The sequence below is a fragment of the Gavialis gangeticus genome, unplaced genomic scaffold (assembly GCF_001723915.1).
Source record: "Gavialis gangeticus isolate Ggan-Ray unplaced genomic scaffold, GavGan_comp1, whole genome shotgun sequence".
Lineage (NCBI taxonomy): Eukaryota > Metazoa > Chordata > Crocodylia > Gavialidae > Gavialis > Gavialis gangeticus.
This window is the reverse complement of record NW_017729007.1, coordinates 473159-497522: the sequence shown is the minus strand read 5'-3', so window position 1 is coordinate 497522 and position 24364 is coordinate 473159. Positions and strand designations below refer to the sequence as shown.

The 24364-nt window shown below is 45.9% G+C and overlaps 1 protein-coding gene across 2 annotated transcripts in view; it reads right to left on the bottom strand.

Annotated features, from left to right (window-relative positions):
* PTPN3 (protein tyrosine phosphatase, non-receptor type 3) overlaps positions 1 to 24364 on the bottom strand; it is a 303867-nt gene that overhangs the window by 54471 nt on the left and 225032 nt on the right. For both annotated transcript variants that reach the window (XM_019509251.1, XM_019509252.1), the window contains one exon: positions 7229 to 7357. In XM_019509251.1, the coding sequence (XP_019364796.1) occupies positions 7229 to 7357 (129 nt within the window). The remainder of the gene's footprint in view (positions 1 to 7228; positions 7358 to 24364) is intronic.

Sequence of the window (24364 nt, the reverse complement as noted above, 5' to 3'; positions counted from 1 at the left end):
AGTCCTGATCCTCAAAGGAAACTTACAAACCACTTCCCAGAGATGAGCCTATAAACTCCACTTCATCAGCCTCCTGGATACGAAAAATCATGGACTAAATATAGACATTGGATTTATTACACAGTATAACCTGCCCGACATCCGACTCCCTAGGTATCTCTCCACTATTCATCCCCATCCCCCTTCTCTCTCTCCCCCACTGACTCCTCAATCTACATCTTCATTGACTGCCTATCTTGCATGCATACCAGCCCAGCCTCTGGCTTCTTTGCTTTTCATTCCATCCAGGAAGAGCACACACCAACTGCTGAAACTTTCTTAGCCTGACTAAGGGTTTTTGAACCCGAAAGCTTGCTTAATAATTGTTTTCCAGCTTTTTAAGTTAGTCTAATAAAAGATATCAGATTCACCCAAAGAAACTTGTCTGCCTATATCCTTAGACCAGCACGGCTACAACCTACACCCTGTAACTTTTGTCCTATGACAGTCTAAAAAAATCCCGAGAACCAGCTTTCCTCAGCTTGTTAACATGAATTAAACTGACAATTGCCTACTCAATACTTAATTAGCAAGCTAAAAAACACATCATTTTACCTAGTAAGACAAACTATACAACTGGGTGTGTCTTCACGAGGAATAACAAGTTCTAAACTTGTGTTAGCTAGTTTACATGACACCTAACCAGAAGTGAAATTCCAGGGAAGATTATGTTTTTTCCCCCTTCATTCAGTTCAGCAGGTTGAAGACTAGACTCAAACTCAACTGGCTAACTTCTGTAAAAACTACAAACTGTTTGGCCTTCTCTGAAAGTTTACTTCATATAAATTGTCACACAGTAGTTAGCATGAGTTAAGAACACATCTTACTTCTTATGCTTATAGCTCCTCACTTCTGTGACATTCTCATTAACAGGGATCCTGGGTTTCCCTGATAATAAAATCATAAATTCTCTTATAAAACCCCCCAAAATCCATGAAAAAAATGAAAGCCACCCCGACAGCCCCCCCTGGCCCTTGGAGCGCCCCTCACACCCCACCCACAGCTCCCCAGGCTTGCTAGTACGCCTCACTCCTCCCCATAGCCCCCTGGCCCTGCTCGTACCCCTTGCTCACCCTACAACTCCCCCAGCCCTGCTCCCCCTCACTGCCTCCACAGCCCTGCTGGTGCCCCTTACCCCCCCAGATCCTGTTCCCCCAGCCCTGCCGGAGGGGGTTCCCAGCTACCAAGGCTACAGGGCCAGGGACCCAGGTCTGCAGCCCCCTGCCCCTGGTAGGAGGTGGTGGCTGCTGCAGCAGGGTGGATCCCAGCCCGACCACGCCTTTGCTGCCTGCCTGCTGAGGGCTCGGGTTGGGGGAGGGACTGCTCCCTGCTGCAGGGTGCACTCCTGTGGGGGCAGGGGAGACCTGTGCCCCGAACATCTGTGGACTGGGCAGGGGTTGCATGCTGCACGCTTCCTACGTGCTGCCCACCCCTGGTGCCTCCGCAGGCCAGTGTGTGCAACCTGGCACTGCAGACAACAGCAGAGTTGCACAGAAAGCTGCCTCCGCTGTGCCCTAGTGAGGTGTCCCCTGCCCATCAGCTGCAGTGAGAATGGTAATGTGGGGTTGTGTGTAGGGGCCATTACAGCGCAGAGCCTGCAGCAGCAGGCAGCTTCCTGCACAGATCCACTGTTCTTTGCAGTGCTGGGTCGCATGTCCTAGGCTGCAGAGGCCCTGCAGGCAGGCAGCAGGGCAGGGAGCACAAGCCTAAAGTGGGCAGCGCATACCCCCCACCCCACACACAGATCTGGAGGGCATGGGTCCCACCCTGTCTCTTGGAAGTGCACACAGAAGTGGGGAGCTGGTTTCACCCCCCACACCTGGGCCCACAGCATTGGGCAGCCCATGCCTGCCCCTGCCCCATACATATATCTGGGGGGCATGGGTCCCCCCTGTCCACCTGGGAGTGCGCACAGCAGTGGGGAGCCGGCCCCACCCCTTTTCACCCCCCAGACAAGCTGTCTGCAGCCCTGTCCAACTCCTTGATGGGGCCCTGTGGCCACACGTTGCAGCCCTAGGCCCCAAGCCCCAGCCCTGCAGCAGCCCCAGCCCCAGCCCTGCTCAACCCCCCCCACTCGCCAACTTATCTGTGGCAGCTGTTCTCCAAGCTGCCTGGGGTCATGTGCATCTACATGAACATGGTGCCGCCCTGCCTGACCACCCTCCTCCCACTCCCTCCCAGCCACCTGGAACTCTGCCAGCCTGCAAACGGCTTGTCACAAAACTGCAAAAATCTGCAGGTTTCCCCAGTAAAATAAGAAATCCTTGTTTGCCTCCAGAAAAAGGTAAAATCCATGGTTTGCTCCATTTTCCTGAGGGAAATGAAAAACCTGGATCCCTACTTGTTAACAAGCTAAAGAAATACAGACTAAATGAAAGTTCTGTATTATGGATAAATAACTGTACTTTGGGATGGAATAATTGTATGTACAAATAGAGACTGGAGGATGACTGGTTTGGCTGCAGAACTATAGAAAAGGACCTAGGGGTTTACAGTAGACCACAAGTGGAGTACAAGCCAACACCGCTCTTGCTGTAAAAAAGACCAACAGTACATTGGGTTGTATTAACAGGAGTGTCACTTGCAAATCAAGATAAGTGATTCTTTTGCTTTATTCAGCATTGGTGCGGTCTCAGCTGAAGTACTGAGTCCAGTTTTAGGAACCATACTTTAAGAAGGATGTGGACAGATTACAAAGTTGTTCAGAGACCAACAAAACTTATTAGAGGCCTGGGAAAGCATGCCTTACGCTGAAAAGCTAAAATAACATGGATTATTTAGTCTAAAGAAGAGAAAAGTGAAGGAAGGTGAGATAACTGTCTTCAAATACCTGAAGGGCAATGATAGGGAGGACAGAGGTGAGCTCTTCTCTGTGGCTAGAGGTGAGAGGACTAGATGCAAATGGCCTCATGCTGCAGCAGAGGAAATTCAGATTGGATATTAGGATGAACTACTTTCTGGCTATGGACAGACATTCAAAAGGCCTGAGCCTGAATTGATTCAATCTTAGCAAGGTAGTCTAACCTGACTAGACTGACTCAGCTTGCAACTGTAAAGACATTCCTTGTGGACGGGAAGAAATGCAGGCACATACCTGCAGTGGCTCAGGCTAGAAGCCAGGGGGTGCTAGAGCACCCCTCACTTCCCTTCCACACTGCTGAGCTGATGGGGGTGGCCAGGCCCTGGCAGGATGCTCTGATAAGGGAAGGATGTAAACCACCCGCACCCCCACCTGTACGGTCCCAGGCTTTTCCCTGCTCGCTGCTCAAGGAGTAGGAGTGTTGCCAGGCCCCAGCCCCCGGCTAGCACTTTAAGGCAAAGGGGGTGTGGGCAGTGCATACATCTGTTGATGATACAATCTCCCTCTTCCTGCTTCTTCATACTGTTTGAAAACCTGACAGGCAAGGGAGCCAGCAGGGGATTAATAACAGCATTTATCAGCCTATCAACAAAACAAAAGCCTCTCTTTTTAGTTCAAGCTGCTAAACACCTTTTTCCAAGGAAGGAACAGAGGGACATTACCAGCTGACCTGTTGATTAGCTCCAAAAAACCTTAAGTGGACACTGTCCCGTCTGCCTTTGTCCTGTCCCAGTGAAATTGGACACCCCCCCCCCCTCAGCATTAGCTAGCATACCACATCCGTGGGGCTGGGATCTGTGCTGTGGGAGATGGGAGGGAGGGAAGGGGAAATCTCTGCTTGAGCAACAAGTGGAGGGGGGTGGGGAGGGGCAGGGAGAAGCCAGACAGACCCTGCTGTGCCTGCAGTCTCCTTCAGAGGTCCAGCTAGGGGGCAGAGGGGCAGGGCCAGCTCTGCTCTCTGGATCAGAGAGCCCAGCCCAGGGCTGCAAAGCATCTGGGATACTGGGGGACTCTGGTTTAAATTAAACCAGGAAGGGATTTGGGACAGACACTGCATAAACCAGTTTGACCCAAATGAGTTAAGTCTGATACTACATTCAACCAGGTTTATTTTAAACCAGTTTCAGCCATTTTGAAACTGGTTTATATGCACCAAACTTATGTTCTGTTACAGGTTTAAACCAGTTTCTGATCACTTAAACCGGTTTATGTGTAATGTCTGTCCCTGACCTCTACATATGAAGACCGTCAAGCATTGAAACAAGTTACCTACAGAAGTTGTGGAATCTACATCCCTGGAAATTTTCAAGAGCAGGTTGGACAGAAGCTTGGGTGGGATGCTTTAGTCAGGGATGTTCCTGCATTGAGCAGGGAGCTGGACAAGATGATGGCGTGAGGTCTCTTCCAGCACTACTTTCTTATGATGCTATGCATCTATTATGAATCAAGCTGATCATCAGTTAACTCAATTAGCCAACCACTTAGCTGTTTCTGAATACTAATGTAGATGCTCCATGATCTCATGTTTCAGGATAGACATTCTACATTTTAGCTTGAACAAAGTTTGTGGTGAATCTATGCTAAAAACACTAGTGTTAGCTAAATCAAGTTAATTGGCAGTGAATTAACTCGAGTTCCAGGAATAAAAATGTTTGTCTAGACACGCCTTGAAGCACTGCTATAACCCTATTTTAAAGATGAAATAAAATGATCTTTTGCTGGCATTTCATATTTATCACTAGTAGGACAATAAGTAGAACAATGGCACTTACGGTCATTAGTGTTTTATAACCTGTTTATGTCCTATCGCTAGGTAATGTTAATATAAATCAATACAGTTTAAAGACATTTCCCATATTGACACTAATGTAGGTATTTGTACTTGGCACTGAATATTGCAATCAAACAGAAAACCCCCCAAGCCCCTTATAGTCAAATATAGTCTATTCAGTAGATTAACAGCATACATCATACTTTATGGGACTAAAGGGTTTTGCTGTCATATCATTAAAACATAAAAGACAAAGACATAACTTGAATAAGAACTGATTATTTTTAGTGTTCCTAGCAAACTCAATAACAGCTTACCCAACTAGACAGCCATGAACTGGATAGATGTTTAAAAGATGTTTTTCAATCAATACCCAAAAGTAAAACAAGTTCAAAACGAACAACTTCCAATTCATATTTAACATTTAATTAAAAATCTGGTCACTATACATCATATATAGGTATTTTGCTATCTTACATGTTGGAAGAGACAGTAAGCTAATTGAGAATGGTCAGGAATCCAACTGGTTGAAATTAACTGAAATTACAAGAAGCTTAATGGGAACTTTGGAGTACAAACTCATCTATATAAATGCTTCAGGTATTTGACTTGCACACCCATTTGCCAGCTTTTTCATTAGAACAATATATTACCAAATGAAGGGTAAAACACTTTACATACATTTTAAAGTACTCATGCTGCTTTTTGAAAGTTGAATTGGAATCACAGGGGGTTCTAAAGATTCTTCCCTCAAAGCAAGGTTACAATATTTGGCTTTTTCTGCTAATTGCCTTATGGAGATGTTGGACTCAATTAGTAGCTTGTTGTTTACTTTTGAAGGAACAAAATTAGGATGGAGTTAAAAACCTAATTACACCCTAGAGTCAGCATCTCTCAAACTCTGCTTAGGACAAGGAAAAAAATCCCTCAAATTAAATGCATGTCTGTGAAGCAGAATGGACTGCAAAGATATTGTATATTAGAATCACCTAATGGAGAAGGGTTTGCCTTAGCCAAGATGGGTCATCAGGCTTGTGTGGTTAAGGCACACCAGGTTCTGCAGCCAATGATACACAGTGTAGGCACATAGCTGGCACTGCTTCTGGCCATCTTTGGCTTCCCAGCCTAAATAACAAGGTACTTATTTACAGGGAGGTCAGCCTTCAGCAGAGGTCCAGTGTGAAGCTTGAATTTATGCCTCCTGGATCTGCAGAGAGCCACCTTAACTACTTAGCTTTCCTATCACATATCTCAATAGTAACAGTAATAATAAAAGAGAGGCTTAAATTAGTTATTTTACTACCCCTTTAACACTTCAACTCACTAGAAGGTTCTGCAGAATCATTTAGCTTTGGGGAGCCCATGAAGAAACCTAATCAAAATGTACCAATTCATATGATATTAGGATATAGACAGACCTAACAACTGTAGCAATATCCCAGGGAGCAATATACGGTTGAAGTTATATGTTACACTTAGACCATACTAATGGCACTTAAAATGTGAATATCTGCATGCTGGAGCTTCTTAACTCTTGCTAAGTGCCCTCTGAGCATCTCAAAGTTATGCCCTGTCAGGTGAGGGTTCACTCTGAGCCTAACTTGTGTTAGGGTAACTTCAGTCTGCTCCAGGGAGAGAAAACCAGCAACTTCCCAGAATGCACACCCTCCAGCACCCCACCCACAGGGGTAGAGCCTTCTAGCAAGTCACAGCTGTGCAGGCAAAAAATGGTATTAACCCATAATATGCAATTGCTCACAGCACATTCTAACTTTACCACCCTTTCGCATACCAAATTTAGTATGATTTAAGTCAAACACGTAGCTTGAGGATGCAACTGTTATGACTGCAATATCCTATGACAGTACAAGTATAGAAAACACTGCAGCTTTAACCCTTTTTCATTCGAAGTCAAACTTACAGTGATTTAGCCCACTTCTGTCAGTAGAAGAGCAGACTGATATAATAGCAAAACAATGGGGTGGTGAGAGACACGAGCCCTGGGTGCTGCCTAAGAGGGGGTACTGGAATGGAGCTGAGGGGGTGCTTCATCTCCTTCTCCTTCTCTATCCCCACCCCTTTCCCCACACTCTGCACCTTCCCTGCAGTGGCTCCAGCTCTGGCAAAAAGGGGGAGAAAGCAGCAGCACATGGTACAGGAACAGCTGCTGGAGGTTTGCTGCTGCCAGGGGTACATTTCACTTTCTTTTTTGCTGCCAAGGGTTGGTATTTAATTGGCCACATACATTTTGGCAGGAACAGGAAGCAACATCTCCCCCCTCTTGCCACAGCAGCAAACTCTGGCTGCTGCTCCTGTACCATGTGCTACCACCACCTAGAGCACAATACTGGCCAGTTACGCCTCTGTGAAGATATAATGGTTAGACGGTAGCTACTGATGTACAGTTTCAAGCAGGAGCTCCCTCTCCCCTCTTAAAGCCATTAAAAGATAAACAAGCTTGTACTTTCATCTCACATTGCTACAATAGTCTACCTTTCAGAAGTGTTTCATACCACTGTGAAAGTATTATTCAACCCTATGCCACAGAAGGCACTTACCTCAATATTTGTAAGCACCATTTCCCTAAAAACATAGGCAATAGTGCAATCCTCAGACTGGCATTTGACACGAAAGTTGCCATACTCCATTATTTCTGGTGGATCAGGCCAATACTGATGACATTTCGTCTGCAAAGAAAAAGGCAGTAAAGTACATATCATGAGCTTAAAATTAATACTTTCACCTTTACTTAAAAGGGCACCGCTATGTCCTAACTCTTTCATTGCAGGCCAACTCTCGGAGTGTTAAGAAGAGTATTACAGCTATTCCTGTTTGGCTAGTGAAGTGGTTTTAATCAGGATCTGAGATCAGCATAACATATCAGATCCAATTCTCCACAGACTTTTGTTCTGTGTAGTAATTTAAACCTGCACAAGAAAAAAAAACCTCAGCTAGTCACTCTTTAGAGCAGGAGTGGCCAACCTGTAGTATGCCTGCCACAAATGACAGTCAGCCTCTGTGTGTAGCATTTGGCAGATTGGGCAAGAGCAAAAAACAGAGAAAGGGGATCAGGGTGGCAGGTTTAATCTGTAGCACACCTACAAAAAAGGTTGGCTCACGCTGCCTACAGCAGTGTAAAGAAATGGCTATACCACGTATGAGGTGGTAAATAATACCCATCCTTGCAAGTGGCATCAATCTTTTTTGCCAATTATAAGCCAGCCCCTGTCAACCCCTCCATTTCTCCCCCTTACACCAAATAAGCATGGCACACCAGAGTGCAGGGTGTCTAGGGCTAGGGACAGACATTACACATAAACCTGTTTAAGTGATCAGAAACTGGTTTAAACTTTTAAAAGAACAAAAGTTCAGTGCACATAAACCAGAGTCCCCCAGCATCCCAGACACTTTGCAGCCTGGGCTGTGCTCTCTGCTCCATGCAGGCACAGAAAGGTCTTCTTGGCTCCCCCCTGACCCACCCTGCCTCTCACCACCTGCTGCCCAAGCAGGGATTCCCCCCCTCCCTAGCTCCCGTCTCCCACAACACAGACCCCAGTCCCCGCAGACCCTATGCATGAGATACATTAGTTAATGCTGAGAGGTGTGTGTGCGCACATGTCCAATTTCACTGGGACAGGACAAAGGCAGACAGAAGTGTTCACTTAGGCCTTTTTGGAGCTCATCAACAGGTCAGCTGGTAATGTCCTTCTGTTCCTTTCCTAAAAAAAGCTGTTTAAGAAACATTTGAACTAACGAGAGAGGCTTTTGTTTTGTTGATGGGCTAATGACTGCTGTGTTGATCAGCCCCCTGCTTGCTCCCTCGCCTGTCAGATTTCTAGACAGTATGAAGAAGCAGGGAGAGGGAGGTTGTATCATCAACAGATGCATGCACTGCACATCCACCGTTTGCCTCAGAGTGCTGACTGGGGGATGGGGTCTGGCAACACTTTTGCTGCTTGAGCAGTGAGCGAGGAAAAGGCTGGGACTGTGCAGGCAGGGTGGGGGTTTAAACCCCTCCCTAATCAGAGTTTCCTGCTGTAGCCTGGCCAGGCCCCTCTTCAGCTCAACATTGTGGAAGAGAAGTGAGGGCTGCTCTAGCACTCTCCAGCTTCTAGTCTGAGCCACTGCAGGCAAGTGCCTGCATTTACTCAGTCCAGAGGGAATGTCTGTCCAGTTACAAACTGATTCAATCCTAGTTTCATAGTTTCATAGTTTCTAGGGTCGAAAGGGACCTGAGCAGATCATCTAGTCCGACCCCCTGCCATGGCAGGAAGAGCACTGGGGTCAAACGACCCCAGTAAGGTGGTCATCCAACCTCCTCTTAAAATCCCCCAGGGTGGGAGCCTGCACCACCTCACTTGGAAGCTGGTTCCAGTCCCTAGCCGCCCTGACCGTGAAGTAGCGCCTCCTGATGTCCAACTTAATCCTTCCCTCCGCCAGCTTGTGACCATTGTTCCTGGTCACTCCTTGCGGCGCTCGGGGGAACAGGGACTCCCCCAGCGCCTGCTGATCCCCCCTAACCAGTTTATAACAGGCCACAAGATCCCCCCTCAGCCTTCTCTTTTGAAGGCTGAACAGGTTCAGGTCCCGCAACCTTTCCTCATAGGACCTACCCTGCTGTCCCTTGATCATACGAGTGGCCCTCCTCTGGACCCTCTCGATGCTGTCCACATCCCTCTTAAAGTGCGGCGCCCAGAACTGGACGCAGTACTCCAGCTGCGGCCTGACCAGTGCCGCATAGAGGGGGAGGATCACCTCCTTGGACCTGCTCGAGATGCATCTGTGGATGCACGACAAGGTGCAGTTGGCCTTCCTAGCCGCCTCCCCACATTGCCGACTCATGTTCATCTTGGAGTCAATAATGACTCCCAGATCCTTTTCCACCTCCGTGCTGACAAGAGGGGAATTCCCCAGCCTGTATGTATGGTGCCGATTGTTCTTCCCCAGGTGCATCACCTTACACTTGTCCATGTTAAACCCCATCCTGTTCTCCTCTGCCCATCCTTGTAACCTATCTAGGTCCAACTGTAGCCTGTTGCTCCCCTCTATTGTGCCCACATCCCCCCACATCTTAGTGTCATCAGCAAACTTGAACAGGGTGCTTTGCACCCCCTCATCCAAATCACTGATGAAGATATTGAACAGGGCAGGCCCAATCTAGGCAGGTAAGACTACCCTGCAAAGACTGAATCAATTCAGGCTCAGGCTTTTTGAATGTCTGTCCCTAGCCTAGCAAGGAGATGAAATTGACACTGCGGCTGTCTAAGCAAGTGTTGAAGAGCTGCAGAGATCTTGGGGGAGACCCGGAGCATTCAGCACCCTTCCCACAACCACAACCAGGAGACCATACAGCCCCTCAGCAAAGGACAGATCCAGACGGGGTGCAGTTACATGGATGCACCACACTTTCAGACCATGCTGTGGGAGCAGCAGACCATGCTGTAGAGGCAGCAGGTAAGAATCTCTCTTCTCTTTCCTTTCCATCCTTGGCAGCACATCCCCTTCCTCCCATCCCTGTTATTTCCAGTTGATGGGGGTAAGGTTCCAGAGCCACCCCTACTCTGCTTCAGTCAGGTACAGCAGCTGTGGGTGGGTTCCCCCTCCCCACGCTTGCAGGGAACACCCAAAGGATTGGTCAGAGAGGAGGAACTCACCCCTACCTCTGTTGTTCCCAGCTAGAAAAAGGCAGTTGCAGCTCTGGAGCCAATGGCCCCCTAGACCAGTGGGGGACAGAAAGGACAGTGGCAGTGGTGGGCAGGGCAGTTGGGGAATGGGAGGAGGGTGCTGCTGAGCATGGAGGGGAAGGGAGCAGGTAGCAGTTGGCAGGACCAGGGGGTGAGGCCGGGTTACTTTCCTGATGTGGGGACTTAAAATCAGCCCCTGCTTCTGCTCCCACATTGTGGTATGCCTACCCCAGCAGGGGAGAGAAGCTAGGAGTGGGGGGTTTGAACCACAGAGTCCTGGCTTCACTCCAGAGCAGCCCCTTGCCTGCATAAGTTGGGGGAAGGGAGTGAGAAGTGGTGCACTTTTGGATGCCTGAAGGACTGACCAGATACAAGACACAGAATGCTCTGTGTCCCATGTAACATTTTGCTGGTTCACGGACGACTGGCTCAAAATAGTACTTGGTTTTCCTGGCATGCATTTGAAACATTCTAGGAAATTAAAGATGGCCTTAAGTGGCGTGCACACCCAGACTCTTTGGGTTTCTAATATTTAGAACATTCACACCATTCTGTCTGTCCAGACCCTCAGTTTATTTTTACATGTGCTTTGTTTACTGATGTAAATTACACTGAGACTACTAAGGACGGATGTGCATCTACCTTGGAGAAAAATCAACAGTAAGTAGCTACTACTGTGCCTTGCTGTAAGGTGACAGGGAAGTAGCCTATTTGCCTTTCTTGGGTTGGGACTGGGGCAGGTAATAACTGCACTGGGTCAAAGAAAATTAATTCATGTTAGGGTGTTTGCACCATTTGTCAGTTTTTTTACATCAGTTTAATTCAGTTACACCCATACAATATTACCCGGAATTCCTTCAGGACTAATTCCCCACTGGATCAGACAAAGTTACCCCAGTTTAGGAGATCTGCATCATCTGCCCACTTCCTTTTTATATCACAATAATGTAAATTATGCTCAGGGTGAATATTCTGTTTGTCTATCATGAGATTAACTGCAAACAATTTACAACATTTAGGAATACCGGAAAGAGTCCCTCAGGTACTAAAGATTTGTTTTCCTAGGCAATACCAAAGGCAAGGACAGTATCTAAAACAACAGCATCAAAACTTTTTAGCTTAAGGGCCACACACATTTCAGAAAGATCAAAGGATCAGATTTAGGGGATAGATTCTGCTTTTTGTGCATCATTTATGAAGGTCAAATGGAGTAAAAAGCACCTCTTAATTGCCTCCAAGCAGACCCATCAACACCCAGAAATTTTCACTAAGTTTACACTACCTTGGGGGTCTAAGAGAAGGCTGGACAGGCATCTGGCTGGGGTCATCTGACCCCAGCACTCTTTTCCTGCCTAGGCAGGGGGTCAGACTCAATGATTTGTTGAGGTCCCTCCTGACCCTACCATCTATGAATGTATAAGGTTCCAAAAAAATGATGGAGGCTGCACGTTCAAGGGACATGGCTGTCATGGGTGACCTCAATTACCCTGACATCTGCTGGGAGGAGAACTCAGCCAGATCTGACCAGTCATGTAGGTTTTTGACCTGCGTGGAAGAACTTTATTAAGTACAGGAGGTGGACGGGCTGACTACGGGGAAGGCTTTGTTGATTTTGGTTCTAGCCAAATGGGATGACCTAGCAGGAGATCTGAGGATTGAGGGTAACCTGGGAGACAGTGATCATGAGATGACAGAATTCACTACCTGCCATAGGGCAGGGAAGTCAGCCAGTAGGGCAGAGGTGCTTGACTTCAGGAAGGCTGATTCAATATTCTTAGGAAAATAGTGGGAGAGACTCTATGGGAAGAGGGACTGGAGAAGAAGGGAGTTCAGGAAAGGTGATTGTTCCCCAGAGTGCAGAAAAGGTCCATTTCTGTATGCAAGAAATGTGGTAAAGGGTCTGGGAAGCTCTCTTGGCTTACCAGAGGAGTCAAGAAATGCTTAAGAAGGAAAAAGGAGTCTTACAGACAGTGGAAACAAGGGGTATTTACCAAGGAGTAAAGCCCGTATTTGTACGGAAAGGATAAGGAAGGCAAGGCCAGCAACTGAAATCCGGTTGGTGACTGAAATCAAGGACAATAAGAAGTCCTTCTTTAGGTATACAGGGAACAGGAGGAACACCAAGGGAAATGTGGAGCCTTTGCAGAATGGGACAGGGCAGCTGATACCAACAGTCAGGAGAAAGCTGAACTCTTTAATGAATACTTTGCATTGGTGTTTCTGCAAATCCAGGTGGTCACCCGCCTGGTCAGATACTGGATGGATGCAGGGGGAAACAATTGCCAATCAGTGGTCAGTATTGTACTGGTGAGGGAGCACTTGAAGCGGCTGAATGTCTTAAAGTCAGCAGGACTGGATAGACTACACCTGAGATTGCTGAGGGAATGCAGAAAGTGCTGAGGGAAATAGTGAACAGATCCATGTCATCCTGGCGAGAAGTGGGCAGTGGTGTCCCACAGGGGTCAATGCTTGGTCCAGTACTTTTCAACATCTTTATTAACGATTTGGATGTGGGGGTGAAGAGCTCACTGGCCTAGTTCATGGACGAAGCTAGGGTTATGGGAAAGCGTGATCATGCTTGAAGATAAGCTACAGTTACAGGTGGACCTAGACTAGACTAGCAAGTTGGTGTGGATGGGAACCTGATGAAGTTCAACGTTGAGAAATGTAAAGTGCTCCACCTCAGGACGAGCAACCCCTAACACACCTACAGGCTTGGCGGCACCAAGCTGACTAGCACCAAGAATGAAAGGGACCTGGGGTAATAATACACCACAGTATGAATATGAGCCAGCAGTGCGATGCTGTAGCCAGTAGGGCAAATAATACTCAGGCATGCAACAATCGATACAACTCCAGCAATTCCACTCTACTCAGCACTGGTGAGACCGCAGCTAGAGCACTGCATCCAGTTCTGGGCAGCACACTTTAACAAGGACATGGACAAGCTTGAGAGAGTCCAAAGAAGAGATCAGAGTCTTAAAAGGCAAGCCATATGAAGAAAGGCTGAGGGATCTGGGACTCTCTAGCATGGGGAAAAGAAGGCTGATAGGGGACCTGGTAGCAGCTTACCACTACACTAGGGGAGTACATCAAGGGCCCGGTGAGCAACTGTTCACCAGGGCACCTGAGGGGAAAACCAGGAGTAATGGCCACAAACTCCTGGAAGACTGATTCAGGCTCAACGTTAGGAAAAATTTCTTCACAGTCAAGGTGTCCAGACTTTTGGAATAAGCTCCCTCCAGAGGTGCTGCAATTGCCTATCCTGGAAATCTTCAAGAGGAGACTAGACAGTCACCTTGCTGGGGTCACCTGACACCAGTTATCTTTCCTGGTTGGTGCAGGGGGCTGGACCCGCTGATCCTCCAAGGTCCCTTCCAACCTTACAATCTATGAATCTATGAATGGGCTGGAGTCAGTGTGGGACCACTGACAAAGGTATCTGAAGACTCATGGTGCTCAGGAGAGGTCCTGGAAGACTGAAAACGGGTCAGTGTGGTGCCAGTTTTTAAGAAGGGGAGGAGGGAGGATCCAGGAAACTATAGACTGGTCACTTTAACCTCAATACCAGATAACATTTTGGAAGAAATAGTCAAGAAGTTCATTTGTGAGAGACTACCAGAAGGCATGATGATGAAAGACAGCCAAGATGGTTTCATTGAGGGCAGGTCGTGTTTGACCAACCTCATCTCCTTCCATGATCAAGTAACGAACCACTTAGATGTGAGAGATGCAGTTGATGTCACATGTTTGGATTTTAAAAAGGCCTTAGATCTGGTTTCCCATGATGCTCTTATAAAAAAAAGTGGGAGATTGTGGGCCGGCAGGTAGGTTGGAAACTGGCTAAGGGGTGAAACCCAGAGAGTGTTAATGGACAGGTCTGTATCGTCTTGGAGAGAAGTGGCTAGTAGTGTCCCATAGGGTTTGGTTCTTGGCCCTGAGCTGTTCAACATCTTTATCAACGATTTAGATGAAGATGTAGAAAGTAAGCTGGCCAAGTTTGTGGACAATACTAAGTTATGGGAAAAAGTGGTCATGCTAGGGGATTCAATGCAGATCCCAGCAGACCTGGACAAGCTGGAAAGGTGGACACAGCAAAACTGCATGCAGTTTAATAAGGATAAATGCAGAGTGCTTTATCTGGGGAGAAGAAACCAGCAACATGAATATAGGTTAGGAGATGTCTTGGCCAGCACAATGGCTGAAAGGGACCTTGGGGTTATGACTGATCACAGGATGAACGTGAGCCATCAGTGTGACGCTGTAGTCAACAGAGCTTATAGCATACTGGGATGCATTAGCCGATGCATCGTGAGCAGAGGTAAGGAAGTGATACTTTCTCTTTATTCAGCTGGAGTACCATGTCCAGTTCTGAGCGCCACACTTCAAAAAAGGCATGGAGAATCTTGAAAGGGTCCAGAGAAGGTCAGTCTTCTCTTCCCTAGGCTGAAGGATCTCAGATCCCTTAGTCTTTCCTCATAAGGTTTGTCCTCTAGGCCCAAAGCAGGGCACAGACTGGCAGGGGTCTGTGGAGCCAGGCTGGGTTACACCAGCAGGGAGAGGGGAGAGCTGGCCTGAATCCATAGAGCCCCCTGCTGGCTGGAACCCTGTGCTCCTGCCAACCTGCTCTGGGCCCTGCCGACACTGTCCCTGGGACACTGGTGCAGGCCCTATGCTCCTGCTGGCTCCCTGCCCACTCTCCCAGTGCCCCCCAGCCCCGTGGTACAGGCAGGGGGCAGCACACAGCCCTGACCCCCTGCTCCCCAGCAGGGAAGAAGGTGGCGCTGAGTGTGGGGAAAAGCGGCCCCTCGCCCGCCCCATGGCTGGCGCTCCCTTCTGCAGTTGCTCACAGCCCACATGGGGCTGTCTGGAGCAGGCACAGGCAGCTGCATGTGGGCTGCAAGAGGCTACAGCAAGGGGCATCACCTATGGGGTGAGTGAGGGGCCGCTTTTGGCCGTGCTCAGAACTAGCTTGGTAACCTGTCCCTGCTGCCAGCTTGGGCTTCATGCCGGCTCAGGGCTCGCCCGTCGGGGCTCCGCATAGCGGCAACAGCTGCGGCCCACCCCCCGCATGCCATGCCATGCCAGGCAGTGTTGGCTGCTGCTGCACACCCAGAGCCCTTGCTGGGCAGCCCAGAGGCAGCAGTGGTAAACACTGCCCGGTGCAGCAAGCGGGGGGGCTGCAGCTGCTGTCACCATGCACAGCCCTGACAGGTGAGCTTAGAGCTGCGTGGGGCCCAGGTTGATAGTGGGGCTGGGTTACAAGGTGGTCCTGAGCTTAGGGGTGGGGGAAGCAGCCCCTTGCCCACCCTGTGGCCGGCGCCCTGCACGGCAGCCACTCACAGCCCACCTGGGGCTGCCTGTGCCTGGTCTGGACAGCCCCACATGGGCTGGGAGAGGCTGCAGCGCAGGGCATCAGGAGGGGCCGCTTCCCCGCACCCACTCAGCTCTTCCCCAGGCTCCTTCCCTGCCCTTCTCCCCACCCCCTTCCACCTTACCTGCAGTTCTGGTGTGGGGCAGCTGCATGGTCCCAGGCCAGAAGCCCCTGTTGGGGCTTCCAGCTGGGGCAGTAGGGCTGGACAGGCCCTGCTGTTGTGGGAGGCTGCTGGGGCTTCCCCTGGGTCCTACTGTCCTTACTTCCTGTCATTTTTTACAGGAACCAAGGGCAGAGAAGCATTCATTTTTTAAATTTTTTAGGGGCCCTGCAGACTGGATAGAATGTGCTTGTGGGCTGGATCTGGCCTGTGGGACATATTTTGCCCACCCCTGAGTTAGAAGATGGTTTTAAGTTGGATGCAAGGAAGAACTTCTTTATGGTAAGTGTGACCGGAATCTGGAATAGACCCAAGGAGGGTGTGCAGTCCCCAACCTTGGAAGTCTACAAGAAGAAACTGGACAGTATTCCTTCCCAGAGCAGGGGGTTAGACTTGATCTTTCGAGGTCCCTTCCAGCCCTTAATTTCTACAGTTCTATGAAGAAAAGGTGCATTTTTATAGCAAGAAAATAAGCATCGTTTATTTCACTGCAAATTCCTACAGAAAACAAAGTAATGTGACATAGCCAGGCAAGGTCAACACTATTACTGTGGTACATCATGGTAAACATTACCCATGTTTGTTTCTCTCCTAGGATTTAACAGTGGTATAGGTAAGGTCATTTCTTAGTTATATGGCTCCCTGAAGATCCACATGCCAATTTGCAATAGGTCATGGATTCAGTTGCTAGAGCCTGGCTGCATCCTGATATAAAACAGTCATTTCTAGCAAGCACTGGGGTGGATCTTGTCCCTAGATTAGTTAAGAAAGCTTTAACATGGTTTTCCAAATGGAAACTTTACAGTTTCTTAGCAACAACACTACTGCAGAGTGCGTGCACTGATTTTAAATTACTGAAGACAACCTAGCTAAGTTTCTTTGAAGGATTTTGATTAGGTTTTAAATTAGGCTGAGCTTCATACATATCTTAACATTTTCTTCTCCTTTAGTAATTGCTCTAGAGATTAATTTAATTTTTCTCTATCACTAGCATGAATTTACATTCTTCAACTGTCATATTTTAGCCAATAGTCTAATATAAAAGAGACTCATTTTCAACTCTATGCTAAACGTTATTTTCTAACCATAAGATCTAATAAGAGGTTCTTCAGCACTTGTACATGCCTTTAAAATAAAACAGTATAAAACTTTAAAAAATAAAGTCAGTATGTCTCTGAATTAAGAGAAATTAAAAGGGGGTTATTTCCAGGAAATATTTCTTCTTAAAGAGCTAACTAGATGACTGAAGTGCTTCAGGTTAGTCATATATTACACATACACGCATACCTTTCACTAAACAAGTTGTCTCTCACAAAAAACTAAAACACAGAAAAGACCTTGTTGTAAATGAGAACTTGCATATTCCTGAAAGAAGAGATCCAGGCAGAGAGACTCCAGCTAAACACAGCTATTTTTATCTCACTGATTCTTCCTCATTCAATCATTACACTTTGTTTTGTGCTGGCTGGTTGGGGCACTTTAAATGCTAAGTGAAACAATACTGTAAATGATCTCTAGCACACTGTTCATGAAAAACTTAATACATATACTCTCTCATGCTATTTAACTGCTTCTGAAACTGCAGTGCTAACACAGAAAGAGAAATCAAGAACAATACTCTATTGTGATCTGATCGCACTTAACACAATAGACACAGTATGAATTAAATGCACATTAAAACTTGAAAAAAATTGCCCTGCCCCTTTACAGTAATAGAACTATTACTTCTCATGAGGGGAAAGGCCTCAAATCTCTCACTAGACTTGGATTTTGACAAATCAACTTTTCCCGCTAGAAAAGAACAGGCAGGCCACATGATGCAATGAACAGATCAAATCTAGCTGAATAATTTTATGGTACTTCACAGCTATTGCAGTTTGCACTAAGTGCCATAATTTGTGCAAAACACCTCTATTCTGAAGAAATTTCAGTATACTAAAACACAATGAAAAAAAAATATCATCTTGGGTTTCAAGGGAAAAAAAAGCCTAACTAGGAGTTTTGAAGGAGTAAGGACTTTACTGCAAAATTTCAACTCGCATAAATAGCCATTAATTTCATTATTAAGCAATTAAGGTTCTTGGATGTTCCACCCTTGGATTATGTTGCACATTCCATGAACATTTTACCCCCTCAGATCTATGTAGCTAAAATAATTCTATTTTCTTTATGTTTGGTAACATTTTTGGGGCCTCTGGGGAGATAAGTAGAGAGAGTGATACTCTTCAAGCTATATCCCTTCCCTGCTAAAAAGACAATAGAAGCAGATTTAAGAGAGCCAGGAGTTTTCTAATTCATTAGTCATAGTTTAGTGTCTTCATCTCTAAAAACTAGGTGAAAGAAATAATTAAAATATTGAAAAATTCAGTGTGTTAACTTATTGTGGATCTGCGGAAATATTTTTATTTTTTTTGTAATCTTTATGCATTATTTCTTAATATTTATTTTGCAACATGCCCACACCCTTAAACTTCAAAGACAGCACTTGCTCTACTGTGTTCTGAAAAAACAATATTAAAACTTGGTTGAATTCATGGATAAACTATTTAAAGTGAATGAGCCTTGCTAAAAAAACACAGCGATCATAGTGACATCTACTAACAATGACACTCGCCAGGAATTTACTTATAGGGCACAATGTGATCTAAATACATGATTGATTACCTGTCAAGCAGACTTAAAAGCAGCAAAATGAAGAAGCCTAGCTATAAAGCTATCAACAATAAGGGAGCTTCAACCAGGAGCAAACCGCAGCTTGGGGAAGGGGAGAAGAAGGGAGAGTGTGGGGGAGGAGGGGGACAAGGCCTGGCAGGGTGATCATCCTGCTGGGTCAGAGAAAGCACAAGGGCTCCCTGTGACCCATTACTTTCATTACCTTGGGGCTGCATGGCAAGGTAGGAAAGGCAGACAGGAGTGGGGGTTGCTACATTCCCAGCATAAGGAGCTCTACAGCTCCCTCCCTCCCCCCCACTAGGGAACCTTGCAACTTGCTCTCCCAGGACCCAATTTTTGGCATCAGGACCGTGGCCGTCCCAGTTAGCACTGGGATGAGGGCATGCTACATGTCCAATTTATGGTGCCATACAACCCAGCCACCAAAATGTTCCTCTCCATTTCCCCATCCACACAGGCTACAAGAAGGGGACCTCATGGGAAGCATGCTTAGCATTGACCCACCTGCATCTGACTTGGATATATGGCCACTCAGGAGAAGGTTTAGGCGTGTCCACATTGCTTCTGGACCTATTAAAGAGGAACTAAACTAGCGAAAGATCGCACTTCATGCCACTAGGAGCTGAGCATGTAGTTTTAATTTTCAAAGAAATCAGATAAAAGAAAAAAAATTCTTCCCATGTGACTACTTCATCATTTTACATGTAAAATCATTAAAATTGGAATGGAGTTTTATAAATGTCAGTAGTGATAATACTGTAGGAAAACTAGCATAGGCATAATTAACTATATTAACTTGGATATCTGAAGAGAATTGTCCTTCACGCCTCACAAGGAAAACTGAGTTAAGAAACTAGGAAAACTGATGAACAACTTTGGTTTATATAAATGAACGTGTCATTTGTTGAATGCATGAATGTTTCCTTTTGAAATCATACATGCGAGCAAACCGAAAAGGGAAATCTTCCTTGTAAATGATTAATTATCTCACAGTTTAGAGGCTGAAGTTATGAACTAATAGGCATAGTTCCTGTTGCTGATGCAGGGAAAGTGCAACTTGTCACCATTACCTCAGATGGGGTTCATGGGAGGCCATACCTCTTTCAAACTTCAGGCCTCTGACTGGGACACATGATCAAATAGTGTGAACAACGATTGAAATGTGAACATCCGTGGTTTGCCATATATCACAAATAACTGACATTCATAGAGATTTTCAGGAACAACACTCTCACAGACGCAGCTTTCCTACTCTGTGGATTAAATAAACCATTTTCCCCCAAGAAGGAAATCAGTAAACTAAATACCATATGCAACCATAAGAGCCCCTCTTCGTTTTCACCATCTACACACAGGTTGTCAAAAGGGTCCAAATTCTGGAACCTTGAGAACTTCAGCACTGTGGCACTTCAGCTAAAATAAAAGTTGATTTTTTGTGGTTCAACCTTTCTGGCAGGCATGCACAAATTAGCTCTGTACCCTCCCCAAGTGCCACTCTGATCCCTTTCCCCTGCCCAATGTATTTCTGTGCTTTCTGCTTCCTACCCTGTGTTCCATGCCTTATTTGCTGCTCTGCTTTCCTGCCTTAATCTGCCAGTGTGCTGCCTGTCCTCGCCCCAATCTGTCACATGCCGCACAGAGGAAGCCCATGCCATGTGTGGCACACAGATTGGCCAACCCTGCTCTAGAGTATGATGGATATACATTTATCCAGTATGCTACACAAAATGTTTGGTAGAGGGAAGGGGAATAGATAATGATATTAGGACTCCAGGATTCCATACCTGCCTCTAGCAGACATTAAGTTTAAGGAGCGATGGGATCCAAGCAGAGGTCCCAACAATTACACCCTCTGCCTTGCTACACATGGACAGGATCAGACATTAGCTCCCTAATGCACCTTACCTGTCAGTGCTAAGGGGGGCCATCAGCAAGTTGAAACCCAAGTGCTGGCAACCAGCTGATTGTTCGTGGGGTCCCTGGCCCAGCCAGCAATCAGCTGATAGTCAACACCCTAGCTGAGATTTTCATAGGTCCCAGTGGGGCTCCAGGATCTGGCTGCCACAGTCCAATCGCAGGGTCCCTCAGCTCAGGGACGAGTTAAAAACCAACATGTCACTCAGCTGGGTTTTAAAAGTTCCTGTGAGCCAGGACTTGTAAAAACCTCGTATGTCACTCAGCTGACAAATACTGGGCTGGCAAGATATTGCTTGAATATCAGAGTGAAATCCAGGCACAATTAAATCAGTGGGAGATTTACCATAAATTTTATCAGGGACAAGAATTGTTTCTAATAATTAAAATATTTTTGTTTTTCAGTTCTATAATATTCATTTAACAACCATTAGCTTTAGAAAAAGCAATATAAAAAGTTTTGAAACCTGATTTCAGTAGTTTCACTCTGCTTTTGTTGATATTTATAACCAACTGCCATCACTTGAACAATTACAAATAGAACAAAGATTTTCCAAATTTTGGTCTGTTTTGTTGATGAAGGGAGAGCTATAAAAACTAACAGGGATGGAGAATCGCAAGAAAATTATGTAGAATGATTTTAATCTAAAATGCAGGAAATCATATTTACAGATGTAATTACTGACAAATGGTGGTGAGGAAGAGGACTGTAGCTGAGCTGTAATATGGTGTACAGCAACTGACCATCAAATATCCCCATATTTTAGCATGATTTCCAGTACAAGTGCTACATCTGTCATTTTGGTTTTCTCTATACACTTATACAAAGACAAAATGTTATTTATATTATAATTAACTATATTTTGCACAGTAAAAAAAAAAAAATACAGGTGGAGCTGGTAGCACTGTAGTTAAGGCCTCCTCATTATCTCCATTTTAAGACACTTTACTTCCTTACAAAATAATTGGCCGAACTTTAATCATTCAGTGAATTTTGCATGCCAGATTTCTACCTCAAGTGGATTTCTTTTTCATTTAAGCAAAAACGGAAAAAAAATGCACTGCTTTCTTCATGATAAAAGCTTGTGTAGCCATTTTACTGAGATGGTGTAGAATAGCCACACTTTAGAGCAAGGACTTAGCAGAGGGGTGGCTCTATTGCCAGGAACATACCTTTTACTGCCTCTGAAAGTTCACCAAAGTATTGCCATGTTAAAAAACACAAAAAACAGAATAAAAACAAAAATGAAACCCTGCAATTCGCACGTGTTCAGTCAACGATGTTTGGCCGAAGAGCCCTCTTGCAAATGGGCATGCATCAGCCCAGGACTAAAAGGAACTGAGCTGTGCTCCCTCTGCTAGTGCCTTTCCTAGTCACCATGGCACGAAGCCCAACAAGGGCAGGAAAAGCATCTCTCCTGTGCAATTAAGGTTAGAGTTGTAAAGGCAGGGAAGGGAGGAGGGAGAGCGTGCAGATCAGAATGCAAAGAGTTCCATCTGGTAAATTTCCTGTTTCTCTCTCTCTTTTTAAACTATTTTTTCAAAAGATTATCTTGGAAAAATGTGAAAATAAAAAGTTACAATATTAAGGTTGTGAAGTCAAGGACCCAAAAGTTAAGAAATGCATTATGGTTGAGCATGCAGCTTTAAGTTGGCCTTTTCAACCTTTTTTGCTCATTGTACCCTCAGGTGGCCGGACACGGTGCAGTGTACCTCTGACCACCAAAGGGGGTGAGGGGGTTTCTCATGCGGCCGTACGCAGAGCAGCACCAGCTGCCATGTGCAAGCTTGCCCTGTCCCCCGCATCCGGCTGAGCATGCAGTGCCTGAGCAGCAGCTCAGGATGATGTGTGGTGGCACTCCACCCCACCCACCTGTGCATACCCCCTAGGGCCATTTCAAGTACCCCCAGGGGTACGCGTACCCCGGGTTGGCAGCCCCTGCACTAGGACATTTCTCCCCACAGGCCCCTGACTCTTTCAGTGAATAAGGTTGCAATTTAATACTTCTTTTTTATCCTCCACGTTCAACATGTGGCCCTATGCCTAAATTGCTGCATACGTCCAAACCTGCACTGAATACAAAATTAATTTCCTCATGGGACTTCCTACAGGGCTCTCATGGGGGTATTCACGTAGTTCACAAATATTTAAAAAATTATCTTCCTGCCTTTACCACAAAACCACTCTCTCCCTTTCTAGAGATCGACTACCTCATTCACCACAAGACACCCAAGTTCTGCAATAGCTCCCTCCACTACAGAGCAAATAACCTGTGCGCTGAATGAAGCAGTAGTCCTGAGGGGCACACAGTAGTGTCCACCAGCTACTGGAATCTTCCTTAACATAATCAACTATATATTGTCATCAAAATGCCAAAAAAATTGCAAAAACCTTATACTATGGGTATTTTCTGCTGCTTATTAGCATCTTGCTTTATAGAATCAGCCACTTATTAGGATCAAAATCTTAAAAAACACTTGATGCACATAAGCTTTTTTTCTGCCAGATATTAGAATTAAGTCCATGTATGTTGGCGAGGTTGCTGTGTAATAATCAGTGACTGCAGAGCATGTGTAATCACGGTATCTGCAAAGACTTTGTTCTCTTGACTCTGCCACCACATATTAGACTCATTCATTATTAATATCAAAAGTGCTCTGTCCAATGTGATTTTAATAACTGGCAGATACTGTAATTACAGACTGTATCATAAAGGACATGCACAATGGGACTGATTTAAGGTTGCAAAGACACCTGATAGAAAGACCAGCACAATGTTCCAGAGAAGCACAAATGCACTATTTATCTTTTAAGGGTGGGGGGATAATTACACAGTCAATTTGTAAACACTTGGGAAGATACTAAGGTGATCACAAATGCCCAACACAGTATTTATCAAGAACTAACTATATGAAACTAATCTCACTTTCTTTTTTGAGAGGTTAACTGAATGAGAAGAAACAGTAAATGGGTGATAATTTGGCCTTAGTTAGGCTTTTGATACAGTCCCTCGAAAGCAAATTAGGTACATATTGTTTAGATCAGGAATGTTCAACCCCAGTCCATGACTGCCCCCACAGGTCCAGAAATTTGGCTGAGGAAGAGCGATACCACTGGTCCTGTGCTGCCAAATTCCAGACCTATGGTGAGTCCCAGGCCCTGCGCACTGGATCTGGACCCTGACCCCAGCATGCTACGCTGGAAGGAGTGAAGCTGGGTTCCATTCACATGGGGTGGGGGGTAGCATGTGCCCCAGGCCCACAGGGTCCAATCCGGGTGCACAGGAGGTGGAAGGGAGTGGTGTCAGGTCCCTGACCCTGATCCAACCCACGGACTGGCCCCTTGCCACTCATCTGGCCCGTAGAGTCAAAAGGTTGAGCACCACTGGTCTAGATGAAATCTCCATAAGTAGATGTACATCTAGCGGAAAAAAATATTCAAAGAGTAGCTATGAATAAGTGAAATTGGAAGGATCTGTCAAGTGGCATTTAATAAGGATCTCCTGGATCAGGTTATTCAATATTTTTAGTAGGTGCTTGAATAAAGGAACAGATATTATGCTCATACCCATGAATACCATCAAGATGGGAAGGGCTGCAAACAAACATTTTGCAGAATAATATCAGAATTTAAAACAATTTGGATAAAGTGAGCAAGTGGTCCAAAAATCAACAAGCTGAAATTCAACAAAGACAAGTGCAAAGTGCTATACCGAGGAAGGAGAAATCAAAAGCACAAAAACAATGCGGAAGTAAGTGGCTAAAGCTGCAGTATTGCAGAGAAGAATCTGGGGGGGTTATAGTGGATTACAAACAGAACACAAGTCATAATGTGAAGGCTACTGATGCAAACCCCCCCCCCCCCACCAAAATTTTTTTTGTTATTTAA